The sequence below is a fragment of the Peromyscus leucopus genome, chromosome 9, assembly GCF_004664715.2.
Source record: "Peromyscus leucopus breed LL Stock chromosome 9, UCI_PerLeu_2.1, whole genome shotgun sequence".
Classification (NCBI taxonomy): Eukaryota; Metazoa; Chordata; class Mammalia; order Rodentia; family Cricetidae; genus Peromyscus; species Peromyscus leucopus.
Window position 1 is genome coordinate 91,762,799 of NC_051070.1, and position 14,898 is coordinate 91,777,696.

General features: G+C 36.6%; 1 protein-coding gene across 1 annotated transcript; it reads left to right on the forward strand.

Annotated features, from left to right (window-relative positions):
* The first annotated feature begins 7,228 nt into the window (after positions 1-7,228).
* On the forward strand, positions 7,229-8,197 carry LOC114682459 (olfactory receptor 2T2). Its single transcript, XM_028856333.1, has one exon. The coding sequence runs from the start codon at positions 7,229-7,231 to the stop codon at positions 8,195-8,197; it is 969 nt and encodes a 322-aa protein (XP_028712166.1).
* The last annotated feature ends 6,701 nt before the right edge of the window (positions 8,198-14,898 follow it).

Genomic DNA, 14,898 nt, shown 5'->3' on the forward strand with positions numbered 1-14,898 from the left:
ATATGAGTGAGTGCATTATGTTTGTCTTCCAAGTCTGGGTTACCTCACTCACTTCCATCCATTTGCCTGCAAATTTCTTTATATCTTTTTTTTCTTTTTCTTTTCTTTTCTCTTTTTTTTCTCTCTCTCTCTCTCTTTTTTTTTTACTGCTGAGTGGTACACCATTGTGTATATGTACTACATTTTCTTTATCCATTCTTTGGTTGAGAGGCATCTAGGTTGTTACCAGTTTCTGGCTATTATGAATAATGCTGCTATGAACATAGTTGAGCATGTGTCCTTGTGGTATGATTGAGCATTCCTTGGGTATATTCCCAAGACTGGTATAGCTGGGTCTTGAGGAAGATTAATTTCCAATTTTCTGAGAAATCACCATACTGATTTCCAAAGTGGCTGTACAAGTTTGCATTCCCACCAACAGTGGAAGAGTGTTCCCTTACTCTGAATCCTCTCCAGCATAAGCTGTATCAGTGTTTTTGATCTTAGCCATTCTGACAGGTGTAAGATGGTATCCCAGAGTCATTTCGACTTGCAATTCCCTGTTAACTAAGGATGTTGAACAATTCCTTAAATGTCTTTTGACTATTTGAAAGTCTTCTGTTGAAAATTCTGTTTAGATTTGTAGCCCATTTTTTAATTGGATTGTTTTGTATTTTGATGTCTAGTTTCTTGAATTCTTTATATATTTTGGATATCGGCCCTCTTTCAGATGTGGGATTGGTGAAGATCTTTTCCCATTCTGTCGGCTGTTGTTTTGTCTTATTGACTGTGTCCTTTGCTCTACAAAAGCTTCTCAATTTCAGGAGGTCCCATTTATTAATTGTTGCTCTTAGTGCCTGTGCTACTGGTGTTATATTTAGGAAGTGATCTCCTGTGCCAATGCATTCAAGACTACTTCCTACTTTCTCTTCTATCAGGTTCAGTGTAATTGGATTTATGTTTAAGTCCTTCATCCACTTGGACTTGAGTTTTGTGCATGGCAATAGATATGGATCTATTTGTAATCTTCTACATGTTGACATCTGGTTATGCCAGCACCTTTTGTTGAAGATGCTTTCATTTTTCCATTGTACAGTTTTGGCTTCTTTGTCAAAAATAAGGTGTTCATAGGTGTGTGGATTAATGTCAGGGTCTTCAATTCAATTCCACTGGTCTAAATGTCAGTTTTTATGCCAATACCAATCTGTTTTTATTACTATAGCTCTATAGTAAAGCTTGAGGTCAGGAATGGTGATGCCTCCAGATGTTGCTTTATTATACAGCATTGTTTTTAGCTCTCCTGGGGTTTTTTGTTTATCCATATGAAGTTGGGTAATGTTCTTTCCAGGTCTGTGAAGAATTGTGTTGGGATTTTGATGGGGATTGCATTGAATCTGTAGATTGCTTTTGGTAAGGTTGCCATTTTAACTATGTTGGTTCTACCTATCCATGAGCATGAGAGATCTTTCCATTTTCTGATATCTTCTTCAATTCTTTTCTTCAGAGGCTTAAAGTTCTTGTCATACAGGTCTTCCATTTGCTTAGTTAGTGTTACCTCCAAGGTATTTTCTATTATTTGTGGCTATTATAAAGGGCAATGTTTCTCTGATTTCTTTCTCAGACCATTTATTATTTGTATATAGGAGAGCTACTGATTTTTTTGAGTTAGTATTGTATCCCACCACATTACTGGTGTTTATTAGCTGTAGGAGTTCCCTGGAAGAATTTTTGGGGTCACTTACGTATACTATCATATCATCTGCAAATAGTGAAAGTTTGACTTCTTCCTTTCCAATTTCTATCCCTTTGTTGTATTATTGCTCTAGCTAGAACTTCAAGTACTATATTGAATAAATATGGGGAGAGTGGACAGTCTTGTCTTGTTCCTGATTTTAACAGAATCACTTTGAGTTTCTCTCCATTAATTTGATGTTGGCTGTTGGCTTGCTGTATATTGCCTTTATTATGTTTAGGTATGTTCCTTGTATTCCTGATCTCTCTAAGATCTTTATCAATGAAGGGGTGTTGGATTTTGTCAAAGGCTTTTTCAGCATCTAATGAGATGATCATGTGGGTTTTTTTTTTCAGTTTGTTTATATGATGGATTACATTGACAGATTTTTGTATGTTAAACCATCCTTTTATTTCTGAGATGAAGCAAGCCTACTTGGTCATGGCAGATAATTTGTATGATATGTTCTTGGTTTCTGTTTGCTGGTATTTTATTGAGTATTTTTGCATCAATGTTTATGAGGGGATTAGTCTGTAATTCTTTCTTTGTTGCATCTTTGTGTGGTTTGGGTATCAGGGTAACTGTAGCCTCATAAAAAGAGCTTGGTAATGTTTTGTTTGTTTGTTTGTTTCTGTTGTGTGGAACAATTTGGATAGTATTGGTAGTAACTCTTCTTTGAAAATCTGATAGAATTCTGCATTTAAACTGTCTGGTCTTGGGTGTTTTTTTGTTTTGTTTTGTTTTTTTTGGGGGGGGGAGACTTTTAATGAGTGTTTCTACTTCCTTAGGGATTATAGGTTTATTTAAATTGTTTATCTGCTCTTGATTTAATTTTGGTATGTAGTACCTATCCAGAAAATTGTCCATTTTCTTTAGATTTTCCCATTTCATGGAGTACAGGTTTTTGAAACATGAACTGACGATTCTCTGGATTTCCTCATCGTCTGTTGTTATGTTCCTCTTTTCATTTCTGATTTTGTTAATTTGAATATTCTCTCTCTGCCTTTTGGCTAGTTTGGATAAGAGTTTGACTGTCTTATTTTCTTAAAGAACCAACTCTTGTTTCATTGATTCTTTGTTTTGTTCTCTTTGTTTCTATTTTATTGATTTCAGTCTTCAAGTTAATTATTTCCTGGCATCTATTTCTCCTGGGTGAGTTTGCTTCTTTTTGTTCTAGAGCTTTCAAGTATGCTGTTAAGTTGCTGTGTGAGATTTCTCCACCTTCTTTATGAAGGCATTTAGTGTTCTGAACTTTCCTCTTAACACTGCTTTCATAGTGTTCCATAAATTTGGGTATGTTGTACTTTCATTTTTCATTGATTCCTAGGAGGTCTTTAGTTTCTTTCTTTCTTTCTTCCTTTACCCATTGGTGATTCAGTTGAGCATTACTCAGTTTCCATGAGACTGTAGGCTTTCTGTAAATTTTGTTGTTGTTGAAATCTAACTTTAAGCCATGGTGGTACAATAATCTGTGGAGATTTGCTTTGTGACCTAGTCTGTGGTTGATTTTACAGAGGATCCATGGGGTGCTGAAAAGAAGGTATATTCTTTTGTGTTAGGTTTGTATATTCTATAGATATTGATTAAGTCCATTTGAGTCATAACATGTTAGATCCCTTATTTCTCTGTTACGTTTCTATCTGGCAGACCTGGTGAGAGTGGTGTGTTGAAGTCTCCTACTACTTGTGTGTGGGGTTTGATGTGTAACTTAAGTGTTAGTAATGTTTCTTTTACATATGTGGGTGTCCTTGTATTTGGGGCATAAATGTTCAGAATTGAGACTTTATCCTGGTGGATTTTTCCTATGATGAATATATGATGTCCTCCCTGATCTCTTTTGATTAATTTTAGTTTAAAGTCTATTTTGTTAGATATTACATCAGCTTGCTTCTTAAGTCCATTTGATTGGAAAGTCATTTCCCAGCCTTTTACTCTAAGGCAGTGTCTGTCTTTGAAGTTGAGGTGTGTTTCTTGTATGTAGCAGAAGGATGGATCCTGTTTTCATATCCATTCTTTTAGCCTGTATCTTTTTATAGGTAATTGAGTCCATTGATATTGATATTAATGACCAGTGACTGTTGATTTCTATTGTCTTTTGGTAGCAGTTTGTGTGTATTTCCCTTCTTTGGGATTTGCTGCCATGGGGTTATCTATTGCCTGTGTTTTTGTGGGTGCATCTAACTTCCTTAGGTTGGAGTTTTCCTTCTAGTGCTTTCTGTAGGGCTGGATTTGTGGATAGGTATTGTTTAAATCTGGGTTTGTCTTGGAATGTCTTGTCCACTCCATCTATGGTGATTAAAAGTTTTTTCTGTCTATAGTATTCTGGGCTGGCATCTGTGGTCTCTTTGTGTCTGCATTATATCTGTCCAGGACCTTCTGACTTTCAGAGTCTCCATTGAGATGTCAAGTGTTATTCTGATGGGTCTGCCTTTATAAGTCACTTGGCCTTTTTCCTTTGCTGCTCTCAATATTCTTTCTTTATTCTGTATGTTTAGTGGTTTAGTTATTATATGGGGAGGGGACTTTTGGGGGGTCTAGTCTATTTGGTGTTCTATAAGCTTCTTGTATCTTCATAGATATTTCCTTCTTTACGTTTGGGAAGTTTTCTTATATGATTTTGTTGAATATATTTTCTGTGCCTTTGAGTTGTTATTCTTCTCCTTCTTCTGTTCTCATTATTCTTAAGTTTGGCCTTTTCATGGTGGCCCAGATTTCCTGGACATTTTGGCCTTAGTGTTTACTTTGACTGATGAATCTATTTCCTCTATTGTATCCTCTACACCAGAGACTCTATCTTCCATCTCTTGTATTCTGTTGGTTATACTTGCATCTGTAGTTCATTTACTCAGATTTTCTATTTTCAGCATTCCCTTTGTTTTGTGTCTCCTTCATTGCTTCTATTTCAGTTTTCAGGTCTTGAATTGTTTCCTTCACCTGTTTAATTCCTTTTTCTTGGTTATTGTTTATTTGTTTGTTTTGCTTTTTGTTTTTTGGCTTTCTTTAAAGGATTTATTGATTTCTTCCAATTTTTTATTTGTCTTTTCCTCAATTTCTTTAAGGGAATTTTTCATTTCCTCTTTAAAGGCTGCTATCATCTTCACAAAGTTATTTTTAAGGTCGCTTTCTTCTGCTTCTTCTATGTTGTGGTGTTTAGGTCTTGCTGTTGTAGAACCACTAGGTTCTGGTGGTGCCATATTGCTCTTTATGCTGTTGTATGTATTTTTGTACTGGTGTCTACCCATCTCTTCCTCCAACAGGTATAAGAAGTGTCTGTGTCTGAGGGAGCTGCTCTTGGTCCAACCTGTGCTTGCTGTGTCTGTGTCTCAGGGGGCTACTCTTGGTCCAACCATAGCTCTTGGTCTAATTGGAGCTGGCAGATTCTGTGTCTCAAGGAGTTGCTCTTAGTCCAATCTGAGCTGGCAGATTCTATGTCTCAGGAAGCTTCTGAGGTCACAGAGGGATGGATGGGTTTGGAGTAGGGAGTGGGTCTTATAGATTGAAGGGTCCAATGGGGGGTGTTGGTGGGTAGCTTCTCCATAGGAGTCTTCCCTGCTGGCTGGCAACTGGGGCAGGAATGGGTGGGGGTTCCTAGGCAGAGGTTATGTCCCAGGACCTAGGTCTTAGAGCACCAAATATTCTTGTCTTAGCTTGGCATTCATGATCATTGGCAATCATGAGTTCTTTTATTCCATTCCTATCTTAGTTGCTAATTAATTAATTTTAGACCCTATACCATAGTTCACATAACTATAGGTTACAGAACAAGTATGGAAGGGACAAAAACCTCAAAGATCTAAGGAGGCTTACTGAAGGCAACACAGACATAAACAGATGTGTGCAGGTGCCCAGATGAGTCAGTAATAGCCCACTCACAAAACTGATCATGCTAAAGCCTGCCAAAGCACAAGACTGATTTTAGGTGCAGTTGGCAGACCAGGGGCTGAACCACTGGAAGGTCAAGTAATATGTCAGCCAGGGTAACCATGAAGAACTAAAGCTCTGGACAGTGACTCAGCTCTGTGAGGTATACCCAGATGGCTTGGTGATATGGCCTTATGGAAAGTGGTTAGGTACCAAGTATTGGGTATCTATCTAGAAGCATCCTGTATCTTTTTAATACAGTGTGTGGTATGATCTGAATTTTTACATGAAACCAAACTCCCTAACTGGTGTACTTATTCAGAAGCAAATTCTTTTTTCCTGGGTTATTTTGAACTTGAATTTGTTGTCATATACTTGCTATCTCAATTCTCTTCAGAATATATATATATATATATATATATATATATATATATATATATATATATATATATTTAAACTTTTTTATGTATATATTTTAGGCTAGATCTGATTCTTCTAAAGAGCACTGGACATACTGAAGAAGAGCACATTTGTATTCCTGGATAGGAAAACATGAGAATCCATTCAAATTATTCAAAAGGGTTTTTAAATTAAGGAGTTCCTTTTATTTATAAACATTGAAGATCAATAATAGAGAAGAAAATAAAGTTGGGGGGGAAGCCATGTTAGTGATGTATTTTGAATGGATCATATTTGGATATGCTTGGAACACCTGGATAGTAATTTAAGAGAAGAATATATTATTAAATGTAGTGGTGCAGCACTTATCACAAATCACTGCTGCTTTCATGGTATCAGTCAGAAAGACCTCTACACTGAGGAACCTCAAGTACTGCTTTCTAAGTAGAGACTCTAGAGACCCTAATCTGAGAACTCTAACTCCAAGCTATCTTGCAAGAACAAACAGAAATGAATCATTGAAGTATTTACACCTAAGACAAGAGCCTTCCCTGGGGTACAAAGTTGTATGATAGGGCAGGGCAGATCTAGCCCTCACAGGAAATTATTTTTAGTGGCTTATTAATCTGATGTCCCAAACTTATTCATAGATGTGTAGTAATCCCCGTAGCCAAAAACAAACAAGCAAAAAAACCCCAATTTTTATCCAAAAACTTGATCATATGATCATGTCATAAGAATTTCTTTAGTCGTAACATCTGTATAAAATATTAAACTATAATTATCTTACCAGGAGAGAAAAACATAAATTAATGAAGTTAATTTAATAAAGTAATGAAGTACATTGGTTACAAGACAATAGAGCAGATATAGTGTAGTAATCAATGTCGCAGAAAATTCAATGTGGAGTGATACGATTATTAGAATTATGTAAAAGGTAGTTCAAAATATAAGGAAAAAGCTAAAAGAAGTGCTATTATTGATGCTTACATTTACTTCTTTCATCCAACTTAAAGAGCTTAGATTCATGATGATCCATCAAAATGGATAAACTTGAGTTTAAACTTTGACTTGTGAAACATCTTACTGCTAACACTCAAGACAGGAGTCAAGAGGATTATGGGGTGAAGATTCTTTCCTTTAACCTATATTGCTTTGGATACAGCTAACAGTAAGTGCTTCACAAACACAAAAAAGGTAGTTGATTCACCAACTTTCTTCCTCTACAGCCCCACAGAGCTGCCATGCACTTTGGAAATGGAGGCTATTTACCAGAATTCCACTGACTTCATCCTCCTGGGCCTCATCACCCACCCAGCATTCCCTGGGCTGATCTTTGCTGTGGTCTTTTCCATCTTTGTGGTGGCTGTAACAGCCAACTTGGTCATGATTATGCTCATCCGTGTGGACTCTCGTCTTCACACACCCATGTACTTTTTGCTCAGCCAGTTGTCCATCATGGATACTGTCTACATCTGTATCACTGTCCCCAAGATGCTCCAAGATCTCCTGTCCAAAGAAAAGACCATTTCCTTTCTGGGATGTGCACTGCAAATATTTCTCTACCTGACACTGATTGGGGGGGAGTTTTTCCTGCTGGGCCTCATGGCTTATGATCGATTTGTGGCTGTGTGCAATCCTCTACGGTACCCCATAATCATGAGTCCAAGGGTATGTTTGCTTATGGTGCTGGGTTCTTGGGCAGGTGGGTCTTTGGATGGATTCATGCTGACACCTGTCACTATGAGCTTTCCCTACTGTGGATCTCGAGAGATCAACCACTTTTTCTGTGAAATCCCAGCTGTGCTGAAGCTATCCTGCACAGACACATCACTCTATGAAACCTTGATGTATGCATGCTGTGTACTGATGCTGCTCATCCCAATATCCTTCATTTCAGTCTCCTATACGCGCATCCTCATCACTGTCTACCACATGAGCTCTGCTGAGGGCCGGCGTAAAGCCTTCACCACATGTTCCTCCCACATTATAGTAGTGAGCATTTTTTATGGGGCAGCCTTCTATACCAATGTACTGCCCCATTCCTACCACACACCTGAGAAAGACAAGGTTGTGTCAGCCTTCTACACCATTCTCACTCCAATGTTGAACCCACTCATTTACAGTTTGAGAAATAGAGATGTGGCTGCAGCTCTAAGAAAAGTCCTAAGGAAACATGCCTTCTCTCAAAGATTACAAGTGGGACATGTGCCTGGGAAATACTAATAGGATGGAGCCAATATTCCTGTGTGGATGCTATAATCTTAATAAAAATACACTCTGTTCTTCTCAGCATCATTTTAATAATCTAAAATTATCACCCAGTTAAATCACTCTGTTGTACTCATTACTTAAGAATGAGATATGAAATTAAAGGCAGTGTTCTCAGCATTACTGACTTTCTTTTCTGAATTCAGCAGGAAAATATATCAGCATTTCAACCAAACTAAGCTATGAATCTTCCCAGACAAGATGGACATTCCTCTGACGTGCTCTGTGCTGGTATCTTTATGTGCAGGATTTGGCCATATGTTCTTTGTATCTGTATTAATTATGAACACCTGGGGGGTGGAGCCTACAACTCTACCCATGTTAATTTATATTTTACATCTGAATAATCCCAGTCATCCTTGCATTGCCAGGAGTACTTTCCAAGTCCTCAAAGACTTAATTTAATAAAACATCAAACATTAAATATAAATTAAAGATTTTCTAATGATGACCACGTAATTTTATTTTAAGAATCAGAAAGCAGGATGTCTGATTTGAAATTTGCTGCAAACATAAAATCTCAACAATATGTTTGCCTGAACAAGACCTGCATAATGACCACAGCAGTTAACATGCCAGGGTGGATGTGGGGAGGTCCTACCCCTAGAGTAAGAGATACAAGCAACCAAAAGCTACTGAGAGAGAATTAGTTATCTTCTGAGACAAGCCTCAGATATATTATACAATCCCATGTGGTCATCCCTAAACACATGAACAGACAAGGAACTGTAAATTTTGACTCTGCAGGGTGTGTGTGTGTGTGTGTGTGTGTGTGTGTGTGTGTGTTAATATATATATTAACACCAAGAGCAGATCATAAATTTAAGAGACAGTAAGGGCACATGAGATTACTTGGTGGGGAAATAGGGGTAGAGATTGTATAAATTGTATAAACACAGTGTAGTCATATATGACATTATCAACAGATTTTAAAATTAAAAGGCAAAAGAAAGCCCACCAATAACGATATGTTTTCTCCTCCAAGAAACATACATCACTACCAAAGATGCATACCACTTTAGGGTGAAAGGATTAAAAGGGTATTCCAAAAAAATGAAACTAATAACAAGCAGGTGTATCTACTCTAATATCTGATAAGAATAGACTTCTAACTAAAAATATAAAAGACAACCAAGGTCTCTTTATGTTCATAAAGGGAACAACACCTATTATGTTGATGTTATAATTCTGAACAAACATAGGCTAATTCATAAAGAGCACTCCATGTAAGTTACAGTTTAATCATAACATAGTGATAGTGAGTGATCAGTGCCCTATTCTTACCAATAAACAGGTCATCTAGACAAAAAAAATGAGAGAGAAACATTGAAGTTAAATGACATGAGATAATTGCCCAATATACATCTACAGAACATTCTACCCAAACACTAAAGAATATACATTAAAAGACACAACAAAAAAGAAACTACAAGCCAATATCCCTCATAAACATAGATACAAGGATTCTTAATAAAATACTTGCAAATCAAATACAATCATATACCAAATAGATAATCCTCTATAACCAAGTTAGCTTTATGCCAGAGATAAAGGTGTGGTTTGAAATCATATCAATAGACTTAAAAACAAAAATCGTATCTCAATGATACAGTGAAGAGTTTTGACACTATTCAATATGACTTTATAATAGAAGTCTTAGAAAGAATAAAACTAGATTACCCCCAACATAGTAAAGGCTATAGGACAAATCCACAGGCAACATCATCCTAAGTGGAGAGAAATTTGAAGCAATCTCAGTGAAATTAGAAATAAAATAGGACTGTCTTCTATCCCCACTCCTTTTCAATATAATATTCACTCACTGGAGCCCAAGAGAAGGAAATCACATGAACTAAAATGGGAAAAGAATTCAAATTGTTCCTATTTGAAGATAAAATTTTATACATAAGAAACCCCAAAATGTCTGCTAGAAAACCTCTAGAAATGGTCAACATTTTCAACAAAGTAGTAGGATACATATCAACTTAACAAAGACTATTGGACTTTCCATGTACCAATAACAAGTTTGCTGAGGAAGAGATCATGGACATATTGCCATCATAATAGCCTCAACAAAATAAAATGTTTATGAATAACCCTAACTAGAAAGTGAACAGCTTCTATAGAAAATTGAAAACAAAAAAGCCCAATTTAAATCTTTGAAGAAAGATACCAAGAAAGAAAGTAGATGTAATCACATATTCATGAATTGATCAAATTAGTATTATGAAACGGACTATCCTAAAAAAAAGTAAATTTAGAGATTTGATGCAATTCTAACCAAAATCCATGCAACATTCTTCACAAAAAGAGAAACCACCCATTATATAAAATTCATATAGAAGCATAAAAGATCAGTGTAGTTAGAGATTTCTCCAGTCCTGCTGGGGCCTGCAGCCACTCGGACCCAAGTAAACATACAGAGACTTATATTACTTATCAACTGTATGGCCGTGGCAGGCTTCTTGCTATCTAGTTCTTATATCTTAAATTAACCCATTTCTATTAATCTATAAGTTGCCACATGGCCTGTGGCTTACCAGTACTTTACATCTTACTTCTCATGGTGGTGGTGGCTGGCAGCGTCTCCTCACTCAGTTCCACTTCTCAGCATCCTTCTCTCTGCTTATCCTGCCTATACTATACTTCCTGCCTGGCTACTGGCCAATCAGCGTTTTATTTATCGACCAATCAGAGCAACACATTCACAGCATACAAAAAAACATCCCCAGCACTTCCTCTTTTTTTTCAAGAAGGATGGTTTTAACTTTAACATAATAAAATTACATATAACAAAACAATTATCAAGCAAGAATTATAGTTATAATATCTAGTCTATTTGTATTTGGCAAAATTAAGAAGATATCCTATGTGTCCTATATTTGTGAGTCTAAGATTTCATATCTAACTTATCTTTTATCATAACTAAGGAAATTATAAACTATCTAGTCTTCAACTATATCAAAGACTGCAGAAGGATATAATATTACCTGAAAAATGGGAGGAGGATGCAAGCAACTTTTGGGCGTCTTGTGAGATTAGACAGAGACAGCTGGCAGCCTGGACAGTCACCCAAAGTTCCTCTGTAAAGTTTGGGCATCTGTTTTTAGCCCACAGTCCTAGAGTCTCTGTTACTTTTCTCTGTGTTCTATAGAATGTCTGGCAATTTCCTCTGCAAAGTAGGAACCTGAAGGACTATTTTGCCTTGCAAAGTTTAGTGGTCACCTTCCTATAGGTCCTGTATATCTAGTCAATACATTTTTTCAAGCAGTCCAGGCAAGAACAGTGTCTTGCCCAAATGTCTATTTTTGCCAAGAAGAAGATAAACTCCATATAGAGTGTCTTCAATGCCCATCTTCCTCTCTGAAGTTAAATCAGTGCTGCCAGGAGCAGAAATGTCTCACTGTCCAGAAAGTCTAAATTTTTAAAACATTTTAAATGCCATATTTTGTAGGTCTTTGAAGTGTTTGAAGATTGCCTACCTAATTGAATTATATCTATGTATACCTAGAAAACTTAACTATCATAGAAGACTAATTATTAATCTGTATTTCTTAACTATCCATTATAATCTAAATGAGTTACATAAACATAATACCTTAAACAAGAGTAGAAATATATATATATATATATATATATATATATATATATATATATTAGAACAAAACCAACTCTAAATTTGTATCAATAAACTAAAATCTATACCAATGTAAAACATTTTAAATGAGTTGCTCTTTAAAAGTAGGTTCAATAATCTACCCTTTCATCCTATCATTATCTATACTAGTCCCTTTTCTTCTTTAGAAAGAGATTGCATTTATAATCAACCTGCTTTAAATAAAAATATTGGTTTTTCTCTGTCCCAACCAGAGAGCTCTTCTGATATGGAACACAAGAATCTCTCAACCTCTTTTTTTGGAATATGCTTGGGTTTAGAGAAGGAGTAAGCAAATTCCATCTCCTAAGCCAGTTTGGTATATTTGGGAATTTGGGTGTACCTTCTTATACTACTTCCTACTAGATGAGGGTACTGTATCTTATGGAAACACAAAGAAAATTTTAGGCTTATGAGGTAGTCCATGAAGCTGTATTGTCTAAGCCAGTTGTCTTGAAACCATTCTGAATGTTGGATCATCTGGGCCATGGTGTCATTGTAGACCTTTCAGGGGGTCTTGGCCAGTCAAACTTGATGTATCTTAATCTGCAATAAATCCATAGTCTCTTGCTTTCTATGGAAACAAAAGCAGAGCCTCCTTTCCAAAGCAACATATCCATACATCCAAATTTTGAAGTCAAGGTACCTTTAAAATATGCATATTGGTTTAACTGAGCAGTCTTTACAATCAAATGTCTTTCTGCAGTTAAAAATCCCAAAGACAACATAATCCAGATTCTCTGTGTGATATCCATCTTTACGTGGCTTATTTTTTATATTACTTTTATTTTCTCTTTAAAGACTTTATTTTTTTAAGTTACTATTTCTTTATATAACTGCATATATTACTTTTTTTTTCTCTTCCAAGCCTACGTACATTTGCCCCATTTTGGGCACCAGATGTAGCAAGAATCTTAAAAGGTCTTATTAATAAAAACAAAACCTGAAGAAAGGTATTGGGTCTAAAGCTGGGAGATCAGAGAAGCAGAACAAGCCACAGCCATCTCACCTTACCAGTTCCTCAGCTGATCCTGTTTCCTCAGACTGGAAGTCTCTGAGTCCTCATCCAAATGGATCTCAGCTGAATTGCTGCTCAAAAGCTTAATAGGCTCCAGTTTTTGGTCCTCATGCCTTATATACCTTTCTGCTTCCTGCCATCACTTCTTGGGATTAAAGGCTTGTGTCACCATGCCTGGCTATTTCCAGTGTGACATTGAACTCACAGAGATCCAGATGGATCTCTGCCTTGGAATGTTAGGATTAAAGGTGTGTGTGCCACCATTTCCTGGCCTCTATATCTAGTGGCTATTTTGTTCTCTGTTCCCAGATAAGTTTATTAGGATGCACAATATATTGGAGAACACAATAGACCAGAATAGCCAAATAAATTCTAAGTAAAAAGAAAAATGCTGGGGGTGGGTTACCATACCAGATTTCAAGCTGTGTTAGAGAGGTGTAGTAATAAAAACAGCATGAAGCTACCACAGAAGCAGATATGTAGATCAATGGAACAAAATGGAAAGCATAAACATAAGGGCATGCAACTGTGCCCATCTGATATTGACAAAGATGACAAAAATACACACTGCAGAGAACAAAGCATCTTCAACAAATGATATTTGGAAAATGGGATGGCCACAAATAAAAGAATAAAATTAGATCCATATCCATCACCCTGAACATAAACACACACACACACACACACACACACACACACACACACACACACACAGAGGCATGCACAAAAAAACATAACACACACAAAAGCAAACTAACCAAACAAACAAAAAAAAACTGCCAATGTATCAGAGCTCACTGTGAAACCTAAAACACTGGAAGTGCTCAAAGAAAACACTGGCAGTACCCTACAGAATATAGATTCAGGAAAAGACTTCTTAATAAAAATATTTGTTCAGGAATTAAGGCCATCACTTGACAAGTGGGACCTCATTGTGATGTCTATTCTTGATTGTCAACTTGACTACAACTGGAATTAACTAAAGCCTAAGTGGCTGGACACACCTGTGAGGGATTTTTTCTTAATTAAATTACTTGAAGTGAGAAAACCCACTTCTAATCCAGATCTTTGAGTAGGGATGACACATCTTTAATTCAGATCTTTTGAGATAGGGAAATCCACCTTCAATCTGGGCCACACATTCTGAGGCAGGAAATTGGCTTTCCTTTGGTCTGCTTGTTCTCACACTTGTCATCAAGTCCATTCCTCCAGAGCCTTCATCTTCAGGATTCCAGAGTACACTAAAGACCAGCTGAAATATCCAATACTGCAGAGTGAACAGCTACTGGATTCTTGGACCCTCCATTGGTAGGCAGCTATTGGACTAGCTGGACCACAGCCTGTAAGCCATTGAATAAAACATATATATAGTAAACTAGCTGAGCAGTGGTGGTGCAAGCCTTCAATCCCAGCACTCTGGAGGCAGAACTCTGAGTTCATGGCCAGCCTGGTCTACAGAGTGAGTTCTAGGATGACCAGGGCTACATAGAGAGATCTGTCTCAAAAACAAATACAAAAACAAAAAACTGAGGTAAGCTGAAATCTCAAAGTAGTTTTGATTTTCATTTCCCCTGTGGCTAATCATGTTGAATACTTTTAAAGACACTCTTGCCCATCTTTATTCCCAGATAGTTATTTTTTTAAAAAAATATTCTGGATATTAGTCCTCTCAGATGTATAGCTGGCAAAGATTCTCTCTCACTCCCAGGACTTCTTTACTGGACTGATTGTTTACTTTGCTGTGTATAAGCCTTTGAGTTTCATGAGTATATTAGGGTTTTGTACAGGAATAGAACTTCTAGAATGAGGACTAATATCCAGAATACCAAAAAAGAACTAAATAGAAATAAAAATGGATTAGAAATGTCTTTAAAAGTGTTCAAAATTCTTAGAAATCAGAAAAATGAAAATCAACGACTTTGAGATTTCAATTTAAATCAGTCAAAATGGCAAGAAAATAACTGGGCAGGGATGTGGAAAAGG